At 42.0% G+C, this 14,045-nt stretch overlaps 5 protein-coding genes across 5 annotated transcripts; all 5 read right to left on the bottom strand.

The window, feature by feature from the left end:
* Window positions 1-1,386: 1,386 nt before the first annotated feature.
* Window positions 1,387-2,161, bottom strand: EV420DRAFT_1486411 (uncharacterized protein; the record flags this gene model as incomplete). Its single annotated transcript, XM_060470385.1, has 3 exons — window positions 1,387-1,728; window positions 1,792-2,031; window positions 2,054-2,161. The coding sequence occupies 3 exons, from the start codon at window positions 2,159-2,161 to the stop codon at window positions 1,387-1,389; spliced, it is 690 nt and encodes a 229-aa protein (XP_060323204.1).
* A 1,541-nt stretch (window positions 2,162-3,702) lies between these two features.
* On the bottom strand, window positions 3,703-4,048 carry EV420DRAFT_1651041 (uncharacterized protein; the record flags this gene model as incomplete). The annotated part of the gene is made up of 2 exons (XM_060478513.1): window positions 3,703-3,713; window positions 3,763-4,048. The coding sequence occupies 2 exons, from the start codon at window positions 4,046-4,048 to the stop codon at window positions 3,703-3,705; spliced, it is 297 nt and encodes a 98-aa protein (XP_060323205.1).
* Window positions 4,049-11,431: 7,383 nt separating this feature from the next.
* EV420DRAFT_1651042 (uncharacterized protein) lies at window positions 11,432-11,762 on the bottom strand (the record flags this gene model as incomplete). Its single annotated transcript, XM_060478514.1, has 2 exons — window positions 11,432-11,513; window positions 11,569-11,762. The coding sequence occupies 2 exons, from the start codon at window positions 11,760-11,762 to the stop codon at window positions 11,432-11,434; spliced, it is 276 nt and encodes a 91-aa protein (XP_060323206.1).
* A 618-nt stretch (window positions 11,763-12,380) lies between these two features.
* EV420DRAFT_1279685 (ribonuclease H-like domain-containing protein) lies at window positions 12,381-12,740 on the bottom strand (the record flags this gene model as incomplete). The annotated part of the gene is made up of 1 exon (XM_060468154.1): window positions 12,381-12,740. One exon carries the CDS (start codon window positions 12,738-12,740, stop codon window positions 12,381-12,383), a length of 360 nt encoding a protein of 119 aa, XP_060323207.1.
* A 303-nt stretch (window positions 12,741-13,043) lies between these two features.
* On the bottom strand, window positions 13,044-13,226 carry EV420DRAFT_1245347 (uncharacterized protein; the record flags this gene model as incomplete). Its single annotated transcript, XM_060466679.1, has 1 exon — window positions 13,044-13,226. A coding segment is annotated over one exon (183 nt), but the record flags the coding sequence as incomplete, so codon positions are not given.
* Between the last annotated feature and the right edge of the window lie 819 nt (window positions 13,227-14,045).

Here is a 14,045-nt window from a genome sequence, read left to right on the forward strand (position 1 = left end):
TCTCCTACATATGGCTTAGTGCTGGGTGCCATACTGGTATAAATTAGGGTGGTGAAGAGAAATGTGAATATGGCAGCAACAAGATTATACTGGATAATGATGAGAGAGATGGTGTACCTAATATAGAAGATTAGATGCCAAAGACAGATTCAGAGAAGATGATACATCTATAGCCTGGCATATGCATGATGAGATATAAGTCTTATGGATTAATGTGATGAATAGATGGCTGACTATCAACTGTATGCTGGTGAATAAGAACAGATACTGCACAAAAGTATTAACCAAGACAATAGTACTATCAACCTGAAGAGGCATGCTACATGACAAAAAAAGCCTTCTGGAGGACTGGATAAACCAGAATGGGGTTTTAGTGAGTATTGTACCATGCTGGAAATGGCTGAGAGAACAGCACAGAGCCTCACATGAACTAGTATAGTTGTGCATAAACACATTTTCCTATGTAGATCCCTGGTTTGATCACTTTGTCTAAGTTTCCTAAGTTTTATTCTCTTATCTCACTAGAGGGTATGCCCTATACCTAAGTGAGCATTCTGGTTTGACCTTATCAAGTGCAGTCTGCTATGTACAAAAGTACATATTCTACAAAAAAAAATCTAGCATAACTCAGAGACACTATACAATTCAGCTTGTCATTTGCATGAGCTTGAGACATGTGTATAGGATGTGTATATGATAGAATGTATTATACATGTGTAATTGCTTCTAGCATTGAACATCTGGTACATCACAGAGACCGTAATAGCTGAGGTGGAGAGAGGAGAATTCTGTTCTTTCGGACAGAATGCCTGTGGTGAGACGAGATGGAACCTAAAGGGGACAACCCATCAGATTCTAAGCCAGAGGCATGTCTGGGATTCCATGAGACTCACCCAATTGAGCTCGCTCAAGCCTCTGCCTTGTTATTCCTCGTTACTTTGTTCCTCTTCTGTATCTTTCTGCTGCTCGGTTATTCGCCGTCATCTCCAGTCTCTCTGTATGTAAGATTCCTAGCACCTTCAGGTTTCTCCAATATCTTTGGAAGGCATCTGATTTCCATCGGCCTAGCACTTTTACAACGTCCGGATTTATGCCTCATACTAGGTAGTATGTTGTCCTGCCTATTCTGAAGCAATGGCCCATAAATCTCTCCAAACCCATTGTAGACCAGACTTGATTGCACCTCCTGATGAATGCATTTCTAGAGACACATCTCCTGTCAGTTCTGTGTCACAGATATGAGGCTAGGGGTTCATTCTTTCCAATCTTGTTTCTCTCCATGTGGTTCTTCAATGCCTCAATGGGGTCTGTGATGCCCAGTTGTTTGCTTAACAGGACGTCTTCACCTTTCACTTGTTTTACTTTCATGCGAGGGAGGTGGAGGATTCAAGATCCATGGGTGGTATGCGGAGGAGCTAGATGGTGTCCTGTTGGCTGTTCCTTGGCATCGAAGGCATTTATATTTTGCTTTTTAGGGATTAGTTCTCCCAGTCGTATCTGTGCATAAAATGCCATGGTGGCTAGAGTGTATACTGCAATGTCGAAGGTGTTTTGGAGGTTTAGTTTGTCATGCAGGAGTTTGAGCATCTCCTTCGTAACTGGTGGGCATTCTGGTTGTTTACTATCCAATGGAGCTTGTTTGTCTAGACCAATTAGTGTGTATTTGAGTCGTATAGAGGTCTTGTAGGTTAGGTTGTGTTGAATGTGGAAGGCTCGAATGCCTCTGAGCTTCAATCATACCGCATCGCCCATCATTGTTCCTGCGAATGAGGCTGCAAAGGTGCATAGTACTTGGTCTTCAGCTGGGAATCGGTTCTGCTCTGGTACTTTGTGCTTGTTACAGAAGTCAAGGTAAGCTTTGAGGCCCCCCCGGTGCTTGTTCTTTGTGCTCTTCACCCATGCTGCTGCTATCGTCTCATTTACACGAGTGTTTCCTCTGAGGTGGATAGTCTTGATGTTATCGCTTCCTGTTAGTTCTTTAGCTGTTTCCTTCCTGCCTGTAATGTTTGTTGTATGCACTTTGTTTTGTTTCTGTAGTTGTGTTCCATCTCACCTTGATCTCTTCTCTTCTCTTTTCCACTCTCAGTCTGGCTTCCTTGGCTCTCCTTATGGCCTCATTTATGATTGTATGGTTCATTTCTGGTTGATGGTTGGTGTGCATGTGTGAGCAGCTCTGTCGTTGCAAGGATAGTAGTAGTCTGATGGAGGTTTGATTGTTTGTCCTTTGTTTGTTTTCCTTTCATCTGATTTTTATTTGTAACTGTTCATTTATTCTAATCTGCTATCATTATGCTGTACAGAATTTGATATGTATTTTCTCAGGTGATTCAGTACTTTCAGTGGTAAAGGGAAGATATCTTTTTTCGATCCAAATTTTCCTCTTGATGGTTCGTCAGCTAAGTTCTCCTTGGTCGGTATCCATACCGTTGTGATCCATATTCCTTCTTGTTGCATGAGTGTTATGATTCGTCATAGGATGTCATTCTGTTGAGGACCTCTCGAGTATCCTGCCTTGAGTGTGCCCACCACTCCTTGGTTGTCTGATCAAATGATGATGTGTACATTCTTGTAGCCTGCCAATTTTAGCGTGCATATAGCTAGTTCAATTGCAACCATTTCTGCCCATCCAATTTCTCGTCCATCTGACTTCCATCCTTCTAGTAATTCCCAGGCTAGCCATTTCCCATCCAATATTAGTCTGATTCCCCAGGTGGTCAACACATCTACCATCAGCACAAGATCCAGGGGTGGTGGTGGCTTCCAGATGTTGATACCAACGAATTCTTTAGCTAATTGGTTCTTCCACCAGTCAACGTCCTCTTGTAGCGTTCATGAAATCGTATGTTGAATAAATTTGTTCCCAGTCGTCTTGAACAAGCCCCGGAATCTGTAGAAGCTGGGCATCCTTGATCTTCCATCTGGTACAACTAGACATACGTGGTTGAGTGTGCCAATAATCGATTCTGTCTCTTCTCGGCTCTTCCGTTCTCCTTGCTTCCAGCTCTCGAGCTTCACCTGGTATTTTTTCTTCTTCTCTGCTGGTAGCTGAACCTTCTTCTCTTTGATGTTCCAAAGGAATCCTATGTAGGTGAACTCTATGTCAAATGGTTTGAATTTTGATGGTGCCCATGGCCATCCTAATCTCTTTGCTACTGCCCAGATAAGCTCTTTGGTGTATGTGTATTTGTAGGTGTTTTCTAATCATTTGCATTTGGGGTATCAGAAGAAGATGAAATTATCAACCCATTTGAGGAGGGCTTCAACACCTTAAGAGAGCAGAATCTTTACCATCGCATCTGCTATTCTTCCCCAGATTCCCGGTGATGGTGAGGCTCTGAAATTCAAGCATGGATCTAGGTGAATCTTGTCTCCTATCTGAACTGCTGTAAATGGTCTTGCTGACAGGTGTACTGGCACATTGCAAAATGCTGCCTCAATGTCAAATACTGCAACCTGGGTACCTGGGGGTGCTTCTGCAATCATAATGTAGCACTCTGAGAATATGCCCCATGTGCACTGGAACTTTTTTGAGTCGATGATGGTGTTGATGGATGTCATGCTAGGATCTATTTTGATCAGAATCTGTGTTTCTTGGTCTGCTAGAGCTTGTAGGTCAATACATTTTGCAGTCTTAGGATAGGAGTGATTTACTATTACTCATAGCTTTCCAGGACAGGTTTCCGCTATGCTGAGTAGGGCTGTTCAGTAATTTCCTGTTTTATTATCAGTATAGTGTTCCTTTAGCTCCTGGTGGCTTCTTACCTATCAGTTTCTGTAGTTCTTTGGGATCGTATCCCTTCAACAGCCTCCCCAATTTGATTTCTTCATTGTATTTCTTGTGCAGGAATGCTAGATGTTCAGGCGCTGTGGAATGATTTTGTGGTGTGAAGGTTTTTGATAGCGTGAATTTTTCGAGTCCTATTAGAAAGCCGTGTTTGATGCCAGCTGGGATGTCTGTGTATTCCTCTAAGATGCCAGCATCCTCTAGCATCTTTCTCCATACCCAGTGTTTGAAGAGAGTGACTATTGGGAATAGTTCTTCAAGCATGTCATTGGGTGTTGTGGTCAGTTGTACCACAGATCAAGCAAGCATGTTTGTACTTGCACTGGGAGGCACTGCAGTTCTCCCTGCCATTGTACCCAATGCAGTATCCATTTCTGTCTTTGTCTTGCCAACGGTTTCATCGAAAGGAAATTGTCAGGCCCGGAACATTTTTCGGGTGTTTGAAGAAGTGGTGCTCATCAGATCCACAGATCATGCATTTGAGGGTGCCCAGGTTCTTGTTTACTTTGGTTTGAGTCAAGTTTGCATGTGGCGATGCTGTAATCATTCTCTGAGTGGGCCACACAGGTCCCAGGAAGAATGGTTGTTGGTACGAAGGGCCCAGCTGTAGTCTTTCGAGACTCTTCAGGCTGTAAAGGGAAACTGCATACATCCAGCTCTGCTGGTCTATGGGAAATAGCTGGATCATGTGGCGCTTCTGCCATACTTTGTATCTGCTTGCTGGGTCATGTTTTCATAGTATGGGGAAGAATTTCTGGAGCCCACTGAAATTGAGCCAGTAGATGTAGTATTGCGTGTATTGATTCGCTATGTATCGAGTAACCTTCCCATTCTTCCTGTTGCCCATGTCAAGCTCTTTATTGATAACCTTTATTGCCCTGGTTGCAGAATCTGACCACGTTTCACAGCTGATGAGATTCTCGTCGGGTGCCTTGATGGTGTTCTCTTTCACCCGGAGCTTTTCTCCTTCCAAGATCAAGTTTCCTTCCTTTGACTTGTATATCCTCCCCATTTCCACCTTGCAGTATTCTCTTGAAAAACAGGTGATAGAGATGTATTTCTTCATTCTATTGCAAAGATTCTTCAATACTTCCTCGGGAATGCATATGACAGATGGATCAAAGTGGCTCACTGCATCTGTAGTGCCTGCTTTGACATTGTCTATGTGGCATCATAGGGTATCGAAAGTTGGGTTCATTATTATCGCTTTGTCTTCTCTCATCTGATTGATGACATGTCTGAAGCCTGGAGGTGTGGTAGGTAGTGCTGATGGCAGTAATTCTGTTTGTCCTGGCCTTACGCTCATATGCAAGCTGCTGCTGCTGCTTTGGACTGGGACAGAGTTCAGTGTTTGCTTAGAATTTCTGTCAAAGGTGTTACCTTTAAGTGATGAGAGGATTGGTTTCGGTTTCTCCCTCTTGGCTTGTATCGCCAGCTCCTCCTGCAGGTGTACTGCATCCTGTAGTCTATGGTGTTCCGTTCTCAACTCTGTGATAGTTTCCATGCTGCATTCAGCTATGAAGTTGCGCACTGTGGGTTGTTGTGAGTATTGTGTTTACTCATGTGTAGATGTGTAAAGAAGTGTAAGTGAAGGTTATTGCTCTCCTCACCTAGATTTTGGTGAGGCACCATGTAGGTGCACATATGTATAGTTTTGCTCCCTGTAAGGGTCACTAGGTCCCTTGTGTAAAGGAGGCCTTGGAGTTGTGCATGACATGTAGGTCAGCCGGGTACAGGTATTGACACTCACTCTCTGCCGATTAGTTGACTAGCCTAGCCATTACTGCCTCTAAACCTTTGAGGGCCACATTGTGTTCATGTTCGGTCCATTCATTGTTGTCTGTGAACTCTTGGTATTGTCTCACATACTTGTTATGTTCACATTCCAACTCATCCCTATGTTCTTTGACTGCCTCCCAGTCTGCTCTGGCTGCCGCTCATATCACTTCAGCCTGTTCTCTTACTTCCTCGAGGATCTTTGCTGACCGTTCATCTAGTTTCACCATTGTGAGTCTCCTGGCAGATGCTTTGTCTTCAGTAGGTTGTCCTTGGCTCCCTGGGACTACCGAGGTAGATCCAGAAGTTGCAGAGTTCCTTTCCTTGGGCTCAGACATCCTCGCAGTGTTCCCAGTGTGAGTTGGCTTGTCCATGAATGGGAGCAATGCTGGTACAAGGGTCCTCATGGCAGTTGGGTCTGCACTCCTTGGCCTGGTAGGTTTTTCCACTATCTGGACCTCAGAATTGCTCCACATCCCTCAGGTAAGTTCGAAGGCTGGATATATGCACTTTTCATTTTCTTCCTGAGTTCCTCCTTGCGCTTTGTCCACTCCACCAAGGTGCGTTGTGGTGCTCTGGGGAAAGGGAAAGAGTTCTACACTGAGGGTCTAGTGAAAAGGGAGGTTACATTCGAAGGGCCTGGCATGGGTTGGTGGATTACCAGTTCAGGCGGTGGGATCTCCCTGCCTTTACCTTTGTCCAGTTTTCCCACTGGACCACTTTTCAGCCTCTTCTCCACCTTGGGGGATGGTAATATCATCCTGTCTCTAGGTCATTTGACCTGGTTTCATGTAGGAGGGGTTGTGGGTGCCAGAGGTTTCTGCTGGGTTACTATGCCTGTTCCTGGCAGTTCGTATGCAATAATCATCTCATAGGCCTCTTGGTCACTCTCGAATTCCTCTATAGGCAAGTCTCCTGCTCACCCTGGTTCCACCTGTCATAGATCCACCATCTCTACTTGAGTGGAGAGTGTGTGTATCCTCTCTGCTATAGTGTTTACCTTCTCACCTCCTTGTGCTGCATTCGACTGAAGCGAGTCTTCCCCATGTACTATAGGCTTGACCATCCTTTTGCTTTTGCACAGGTTTGCTGGATCCACTGGAAGTTTTGTTCTTCCGGACTTCTTTGGTCGTTCAGCCATCTGGAATGCTGTGATTTCGATTTTCCAGCTGGTAGAGATGAGCTAGACACAACATAGATACAGGGGAGAGGCTTGCTTGCTGATGCTGGAAGTCTGAAGCAAAAAAGGTTGAGGTCACGTGCTCATTCTGACACGTCTGAATCTGCATGGACTTTCATCTGATCTATTCCTAACCTTCAGTCCACTTCCAAGAAGCTAACCCATTTACAGAGCATAAGTCTAGCTTATCACTAAATTGAAAACAACCTAATATATTAACAAGTAGAACTTTCAGACCTCAACCTCTTTGGAGAGAAAGACCAAGTTCCAGCACAGAACCTGTTAAAAGATGGTATTGAAGTCAATTGACCAGATGATCTTAGGGAAGTACCCAAAGACCTTCCTCTTGCACTTCAATGTATGCCAGCAGATGTAGACCTAGATAATGGAACCTTCTATCTCTGTGCTCTTCCTCACTATCCCAAGTGGGAGTGGTGTACATCAAGCAATAGTCAACAGATAAAATAAACAAAAAGACCTTGAGGAAGAGACTTCAAGAAGTTTTTATGCTGCACTGTCCTCCCATGTTTACCACCAAACTTCCATCATAATGGACTCAATACCAGATCTAATTCCTATGCCAATGGGTGTACTATTCATCACAGAAGTTGATGGCAATCATGAATACCTAATCTTTGTCAGCTGCTGTCACAACATGAAGATGCTAAAAAGACTCCTCATGGAAGAGAAGTATCAGATATTAGAGAGGCTTATAAAAGAATTCCTTAAGAAAACATCTACTATACAACAGGTGGATGTTAGAACCTGCTTCTGTTGCTGCTCTCATTGGCTACACAACTCTTGCTTCTCATTGGCTCTTTCATTTTTAGGCCTGATTTCCATGTTCATTCTTTGTACTGCCTCTCCTCCCAGAGATCTTTTTCTTCATGTATTATGGCCACCAACTGCTTTGAAAGATGCTTAGTATTGATGTCAACCTGATAATGCTGCACAAGCTTTTATTTTATCATGATTGTTAAGTATTCCTGTTTATATAACACTTAAGTTTAGTGACATCTCAATAAGGTACCACCAGATTTTTGGATGTCAGAGTCAGCTACATATGGCATCTACAAATGCTCTGTATCTTCATCCTACCAACTTCTAAGGTCTTGAAATCAATTACAATAGACTCTATTCATTCATACAATAATGCCACAACCTGCTTGAGGACACAAGAAGGAAACACCAGCTGCATTTGACATAGTTCTTGTATGAAAAGAACTGCCTGAAGAGGAGGTGGATCTAGATATACTTGGGATCCAAAGTGTGTGCTCTTGGCATATTAATTAGGCATGACTCTGCACAAGTCCAGGCTATATTCCCCCTTCCAGACTGTTTCAGCATCTTTCTGCACATTCTTACCCTATGTTAAATGGTTTACATCCCTCAAAAAGCTTGACAACTATAGTTTTATTTGATGGACTTCTCTCTTTTCTGTATGTGTACCATGTAGAGATTACATGCTTATCATGTGATCTGATAGACACTTACATATATATCTTTACCTCTCTCTTCTTCTCAGTTGCTATATTGTTCTCTTGTGCACTGAGGAGGTTTATACAGTTTCTCATTCTCACTTCATATTTTTATATTTACCTACCCTCTATAGTTCTGACCTTCATGTCATCAGTTTAGATCTGCTACACTGACAAGTCTTGTTGCTTGTACTCTCAGAACACTACTAATGCACCACTAGGGATGTGATGAGCACTTTTTTACAGACCTCAGCAGGTGAATACTTATTCTCCACTATCTCTTTTTTACCCATGATAACTTTGGATACAGTGAATATATGAAACACCCAAACTATAACCAACTCATCAAGACACTGAGAGACATGTATACTGGCCATATTTTATGCTGCAGTATATATATTACCACTAACACTCTTGAACATCCACATTATATTTCCACTGCTTACAACCATGTCTTTTGTGAGTCACAGCAAATACAGACTGGAGAACACCTCTAATATCTCTTCATATCTGTGTAGTATGGACATTAATGATCTGTGCTCTATACCAGACCAAACAGAATCTGTGCCATAAAACAATATATAGATACATGTTCTATGCATTATGGCAAATGTCATCATCATTGATAACTTTTTCAGCAATCTGTTGCATTGTTTCAAGCTAATAGAGAGACAACTCATCTGCAAAAAAGAGGATGTGTCCACATTCTTTCTTGTAGGACTTTCTTTTCCCACTACAAGCCTGAAACCAGAAGAGAATAATCTGCACAAGTGGAATCTCAGATACTGGCACTCTCTGCTGAAATACAAGGTCTCATGTCAATGCTATCCTCTTTAGACATACCAGAAATTGACTGTGGTCAGGACAATGAGAGCAGCAATGAGAAAGATGAGCACAACAAAGAAGAGCACAATAAAGAACACCATTTCAGTGACTTACAGGCCATGCTCATCCTCATTGATTTACAGTGTGTGTCATCCCCAGGCACAAACACAGGCCTTTATTCTTTTGACCCTTAGACAAAGTTGTGCCAACTTCAAACACTCTTAAAAATCAAATATCAGGTCAAATAGGATGGTGCAGGCAGTATCTTGATGCACTCCTTGCTATCACCAGCATTTTCACACAATGCCTTCATGTCATCACATACAGGATTATGATAGTCTTTCCCTCACAAGCTCACTTGTGCTCAGCTATTAGGACATTGTGTTAAATGTCATCTCTAAATTCAAACATGTGGAGAATATGTTCAATGATCCAGCCTACTCATTGGACTATTTTTATTACAGTTTTCTTTCCTGTATCTTATCTTCAGCATTTATCTTCATCTTATCTTAGCATCAGGACTCTTTATAATATCCATTATTCATCACTATGCCACTACCAAGCTACCTCTGGCATTATACTGTGACTTGTTGTTTCTTTTTGTTTCACACATTATTACCATATACTTTACTTGTTGTAGTGTACTATTATTAGCATAGTCTAACATGTATTTAAGCAGCCTCCACTGTGGCCTTAAGTCTCAGCTTCAGCTAAAGTTATATACACCCAACTTTACTTGAACTCTCTGCTTCATGACTAAGGACTTACAAGCTAACTACTCACATCAAACCTTGTCTGCATCATACTAATTCACTGAACATGAGTGACAGTTTTTACTTGACATTATTTGTCAAGTTGGTGCATAACAATTTTATTAACTTAGATCCTTATGACCATAGTACAGTTGACTATGATAATAGTCCACTGGATAGAGAAAGTGACATCAATCTAAATTGGTGACACAGATGAGAAGCAGAATAACTCAGCAGTAGAATGAAGACAGACCAGTATGCACATGTTAGACCTCAATAGCAACATAGATGACTCATCATCAGGAGCAATGCAAGTACATCAATGTCACAACTAGACAGCAATATGGACAACTTGGGACTGGAAGGACAACTCCACCTAAATGATGATGAGCCAACCAAACCACCTCATAAAATAGATGAAGATGTTAATATGGATGAGAACCTCAAGGCCAGTATACAGACATCACAAGAGAACAGTGTGAAGGATGAGCCAGAGCATGACAAACAAGGGGGCAACAACAGAAATGTTGAAGGAGAACATAAAAAGTCATAAGTACAAAAAGTACATCCCTGATATGAAACCTGCTGAGAGTTATAAACATATGCCACCACTTCCAAAAAATCTATCTTCCACAAAACTATTCAACAACTATGAAGAGCTCTGAGAACTAAGCATACATGCCAGACTTGTTCAATAACAGATCATATTCTTGCACCAGTTGAATAATATCAACTGCAGATGATGGAGACAGCAGTGTCAGCACAAAAATGTAAAAAGGTGGATAATGACAATCTTGAGTAAGTACAACTCATCAAAAAGTGTCAGCCTGTTTCCAATAAAAACAGAATCACAAAATCCCTAACAAATCTGCTACCAGACTACCTCAAGGCTATTTTTCAGAACCATGGTGTTTAGGCAGAGAGGCAGAGAGCTAAACCCTAAAGAAAGCAAGTGGTGTTGATAATAGGATGCTACAACAAAGTGAGTGATGAGTGAGAGCTTGAGGTTCTGTGCCCTCTCAATAAAGTGATTGAAATTCAGTGTAAGATCTTCCAAACAATTTGTTAATTCTCACTGAAACACTAAATACAGCTTTCAAATTCTGCCATAAGAGTCATGAAAAGTGCCATCTTGAGGTGCTACTCACTCCAATGCTGCAACTAATGCTTTGAGAAGCTCAATAGAGAGATTATGGGCAAGTCCTCAATAGCCTTGAAATTTCCTCTAGAGGGTACAGTGCTAAAACAGCTGCTGCAACAGAAGTAAGGTATCAAAATTCAATGTCAAGAAATCTACTTACCCTTGCCAAAGGAGTCTCACATTAGATCTTTTCACATTCAATAAAACCAAACATATGTTGAACAAAATTGCAAAGGAGCAGAGTGTAAGGTAACTGCCAGCATATCCTCATCATGCCATAAGCTGAGGCCTTTGTGGTCTTATATATTCTACTATGCATTCTCATTGTGACTCATATAGTATGCCCACTCACATATCACCATTATATGGAGAGAAGCTGTGGACAATCTTTGAACATAAAAAGGCTAAAAAAAACAATTGTAACTTTTATTTATTTATTTATTTATTTTTTGTAGAACATGTCACAATGTCCATAGCAGCCCGCAATTAACTATGTTAATCTGGATCGCTTATTTGGGTGTGGGGTGTGCCCAGGGAGAGAGAGAGATGTCCTAATCGAGAAGCCAAACTGGGAGGTCTATACGAGGAAATACATTACACACAACTATCCTAGTTTATATGAGGCTTGGTACCTGCCTCTTGGCCTCCACCAGACTGGCATGATACCCATTAAAACCCCACCTTGATCTATCCAATCTTCCAGCAAGCTCTTCTCATCTTGCAGCATGCCCTTCCATGTGACAAGTATCTTGGCCTTTGCCATCACTCTCGAGCCGTACTTCTTCCTGTTGGCCAATAACTGGTCAACCATCAGCCTCTTATTCATGGTGTCTATCCAGAGGTTCTGGATCTTATCCTCAGTATGCCATTGTATCAGGTCTTCATCACCCTTCTGGATCCTTCACTGATATCGTATTTTCCATATCATGTGAACTATCTCCATCACTAGAATCTGATATAGCCATGTTGCCAGCCTATCAACTGTCCCATCTTCTTTTCTGATCTGTATGAGTGTGCCTCCTAAAGCGACCTCATACATGGGGAGGATCCATCTTTGTCCTCTCTTCTCCCATAATTCTCTGGCAAGGCTCCACAGAGTAGCTTGCCCTGTAATAGAGCACTTGACCAATATATGTTCTATAGATTCCTGCACTCTGCATCCTGGGCATTCACCGATCATTGCATATTGAAGGCCTAATCACTCCCAGAAAGCCCCAATCTTGAAGGTGCTCTACAATGCTTTCCACAGAAACCCTCACATAGGTCTCAAGACATCCTTATGTCAGATGGACTTCCATAGTCTTGATGGGATCAGCTCTACTCCATTGATGTCAGTGACAGTTGCCAGTACTTGCTGGACCATGTTCTGAGCAGACCACCATTCCTCTATCTCTCTTATACTCTGTATATGTTGGTATGCCCAGCTCTGAGACATCATTGACAGTCATACACCTTCCACATCAAATTCATGAGTTATTTCTATGTCTGCAGGTGTAGCACTGTCTTCATTTACTTGCATGCCTTTTTCTGCCAGTGCATCAGCTCCTTTATTCCCTTCATTTCCATTGTGTCCTTTTGTCCACTGGAAGAATATTGGGGCTCTCCACTGCCTCAGTGCTGCTACTGTTGCCTTCCAGACATCACTGTTTGACACTCTCATCCATCCATTATCTTCCCAGCATTTCAGATGGAAGCACAGGCCCTCTATCACATATTTAGGGTTGAAAATTGTTAGTATGGTTTCTTCTTGGACTGCCACTAGAACTCTTTCAAGAACTGCACATATCTCAGCTGCATTGTTCATCTGGTATGGCCCTGGGAGTTGTACATGGATATTTTGTTTATCACCCTCTCCAAACCAGACTTCAGCCCTGGCTTGTGCATTTGCTGTGCTATTATCATAGGTGCTGCCATCTGTATAGGCTATAGAAATGGTGATTGCTCCATCATCATGCCTGTCTGTTGTGTCATCCCTCTGTGCAGGCCTAGAGCATGTATCCCATCCTGATGTGAAGATGCATATTCTGTCTGATAGCGAGTTCTCTTGATCAATATCAGAGTCAAAGCATATCAAATTATTTTCCTCTCTTGCCTTTTGATTTTATGCTTTCTCCTCTGGGGTCAAACTCAGCTGATCATTCTGATCTGGTCTTTGGGAGTCCCATTTTTCTGCCAGGCCATTTAGTAGGTGTTTAGCCATCTGTGCACATTTGTTCAGGTTCTCACATCCTTTGTGTAGCTGGTCATCATGGCAATCATTACACTTGCAGTCTTTTCTGGTTTTATGTTCTCATGAGTCAAGTCTCCTCATCATATCCTCTGCATCATCTGATGTTTTGAAGAGGTGCTTATCCATCAGACACCTGCATGTCTTTGAGCCATAGCACTTCTGTTTCATTCATATCATGCCTATGTGATGCCAGATGAGTATCTGGTGCCACACTTTCTGGGATGGTGTCAGCATATCCAGTCTTACATTAAAGGTATTCACTATGCAATTGTAACCTTTATAGAGATTACTATCACACTCATTTTAAGACAATCAAAGATATTCAAAAGCACTTTTGAGCAAAAATGGTATTTCTGGACAATATAATATGATTGTGAGTGCCTACAATTGTGTTTCATGCAACCTGACAACTCCTCATCACCAGTCTCATGAAGACTAACATATATCACTACATCCTGACATTGAACCATTCTGTGTGCTACAGTGGCCACTTTATCTCCTCTGTGAGCCTTTGGAAGACCTTTATCAGATATGTTCATACAGATATGCTCAGCTATTGTATCACCAACACACTACATCCAAAGATCAAAAACCTCCTTTTTCACATAATGATTAACTGAGGATGCTACAGCACACATGTTGATAAAAGTACACTGTTGCAAAAGCTGGATTACATTTATACTCACATGATGAACAGTTCAGGACAACCTGCATATACTGAACTGAGACATATGAGACAGCTTGCTCAGCCTCATCACACTAGACAATATTATAATCTTTGCTAACATCCTTAAGCCTGTTAGCAACCAACTTTAACAAATAAGATCACACAACCAGGCTGTCTTGTGTTTGGACAATCACCAATGTTGTAAGCAATGT

Source organism: Desarmillaria tabescens, assembly GCF_030435595.1.
Source record: "Desarmillaria tabescens strain CCBAS 213 chromosome Unknown EV420scaffold_88, whole genome shotgun sequence".
NCBI lineage: Eukaryota > Fungi > Basidiomycota > Agaricomycetes > Agaricales > Physalacriaceae > Desarmillaria > Desarmillaria tabescens.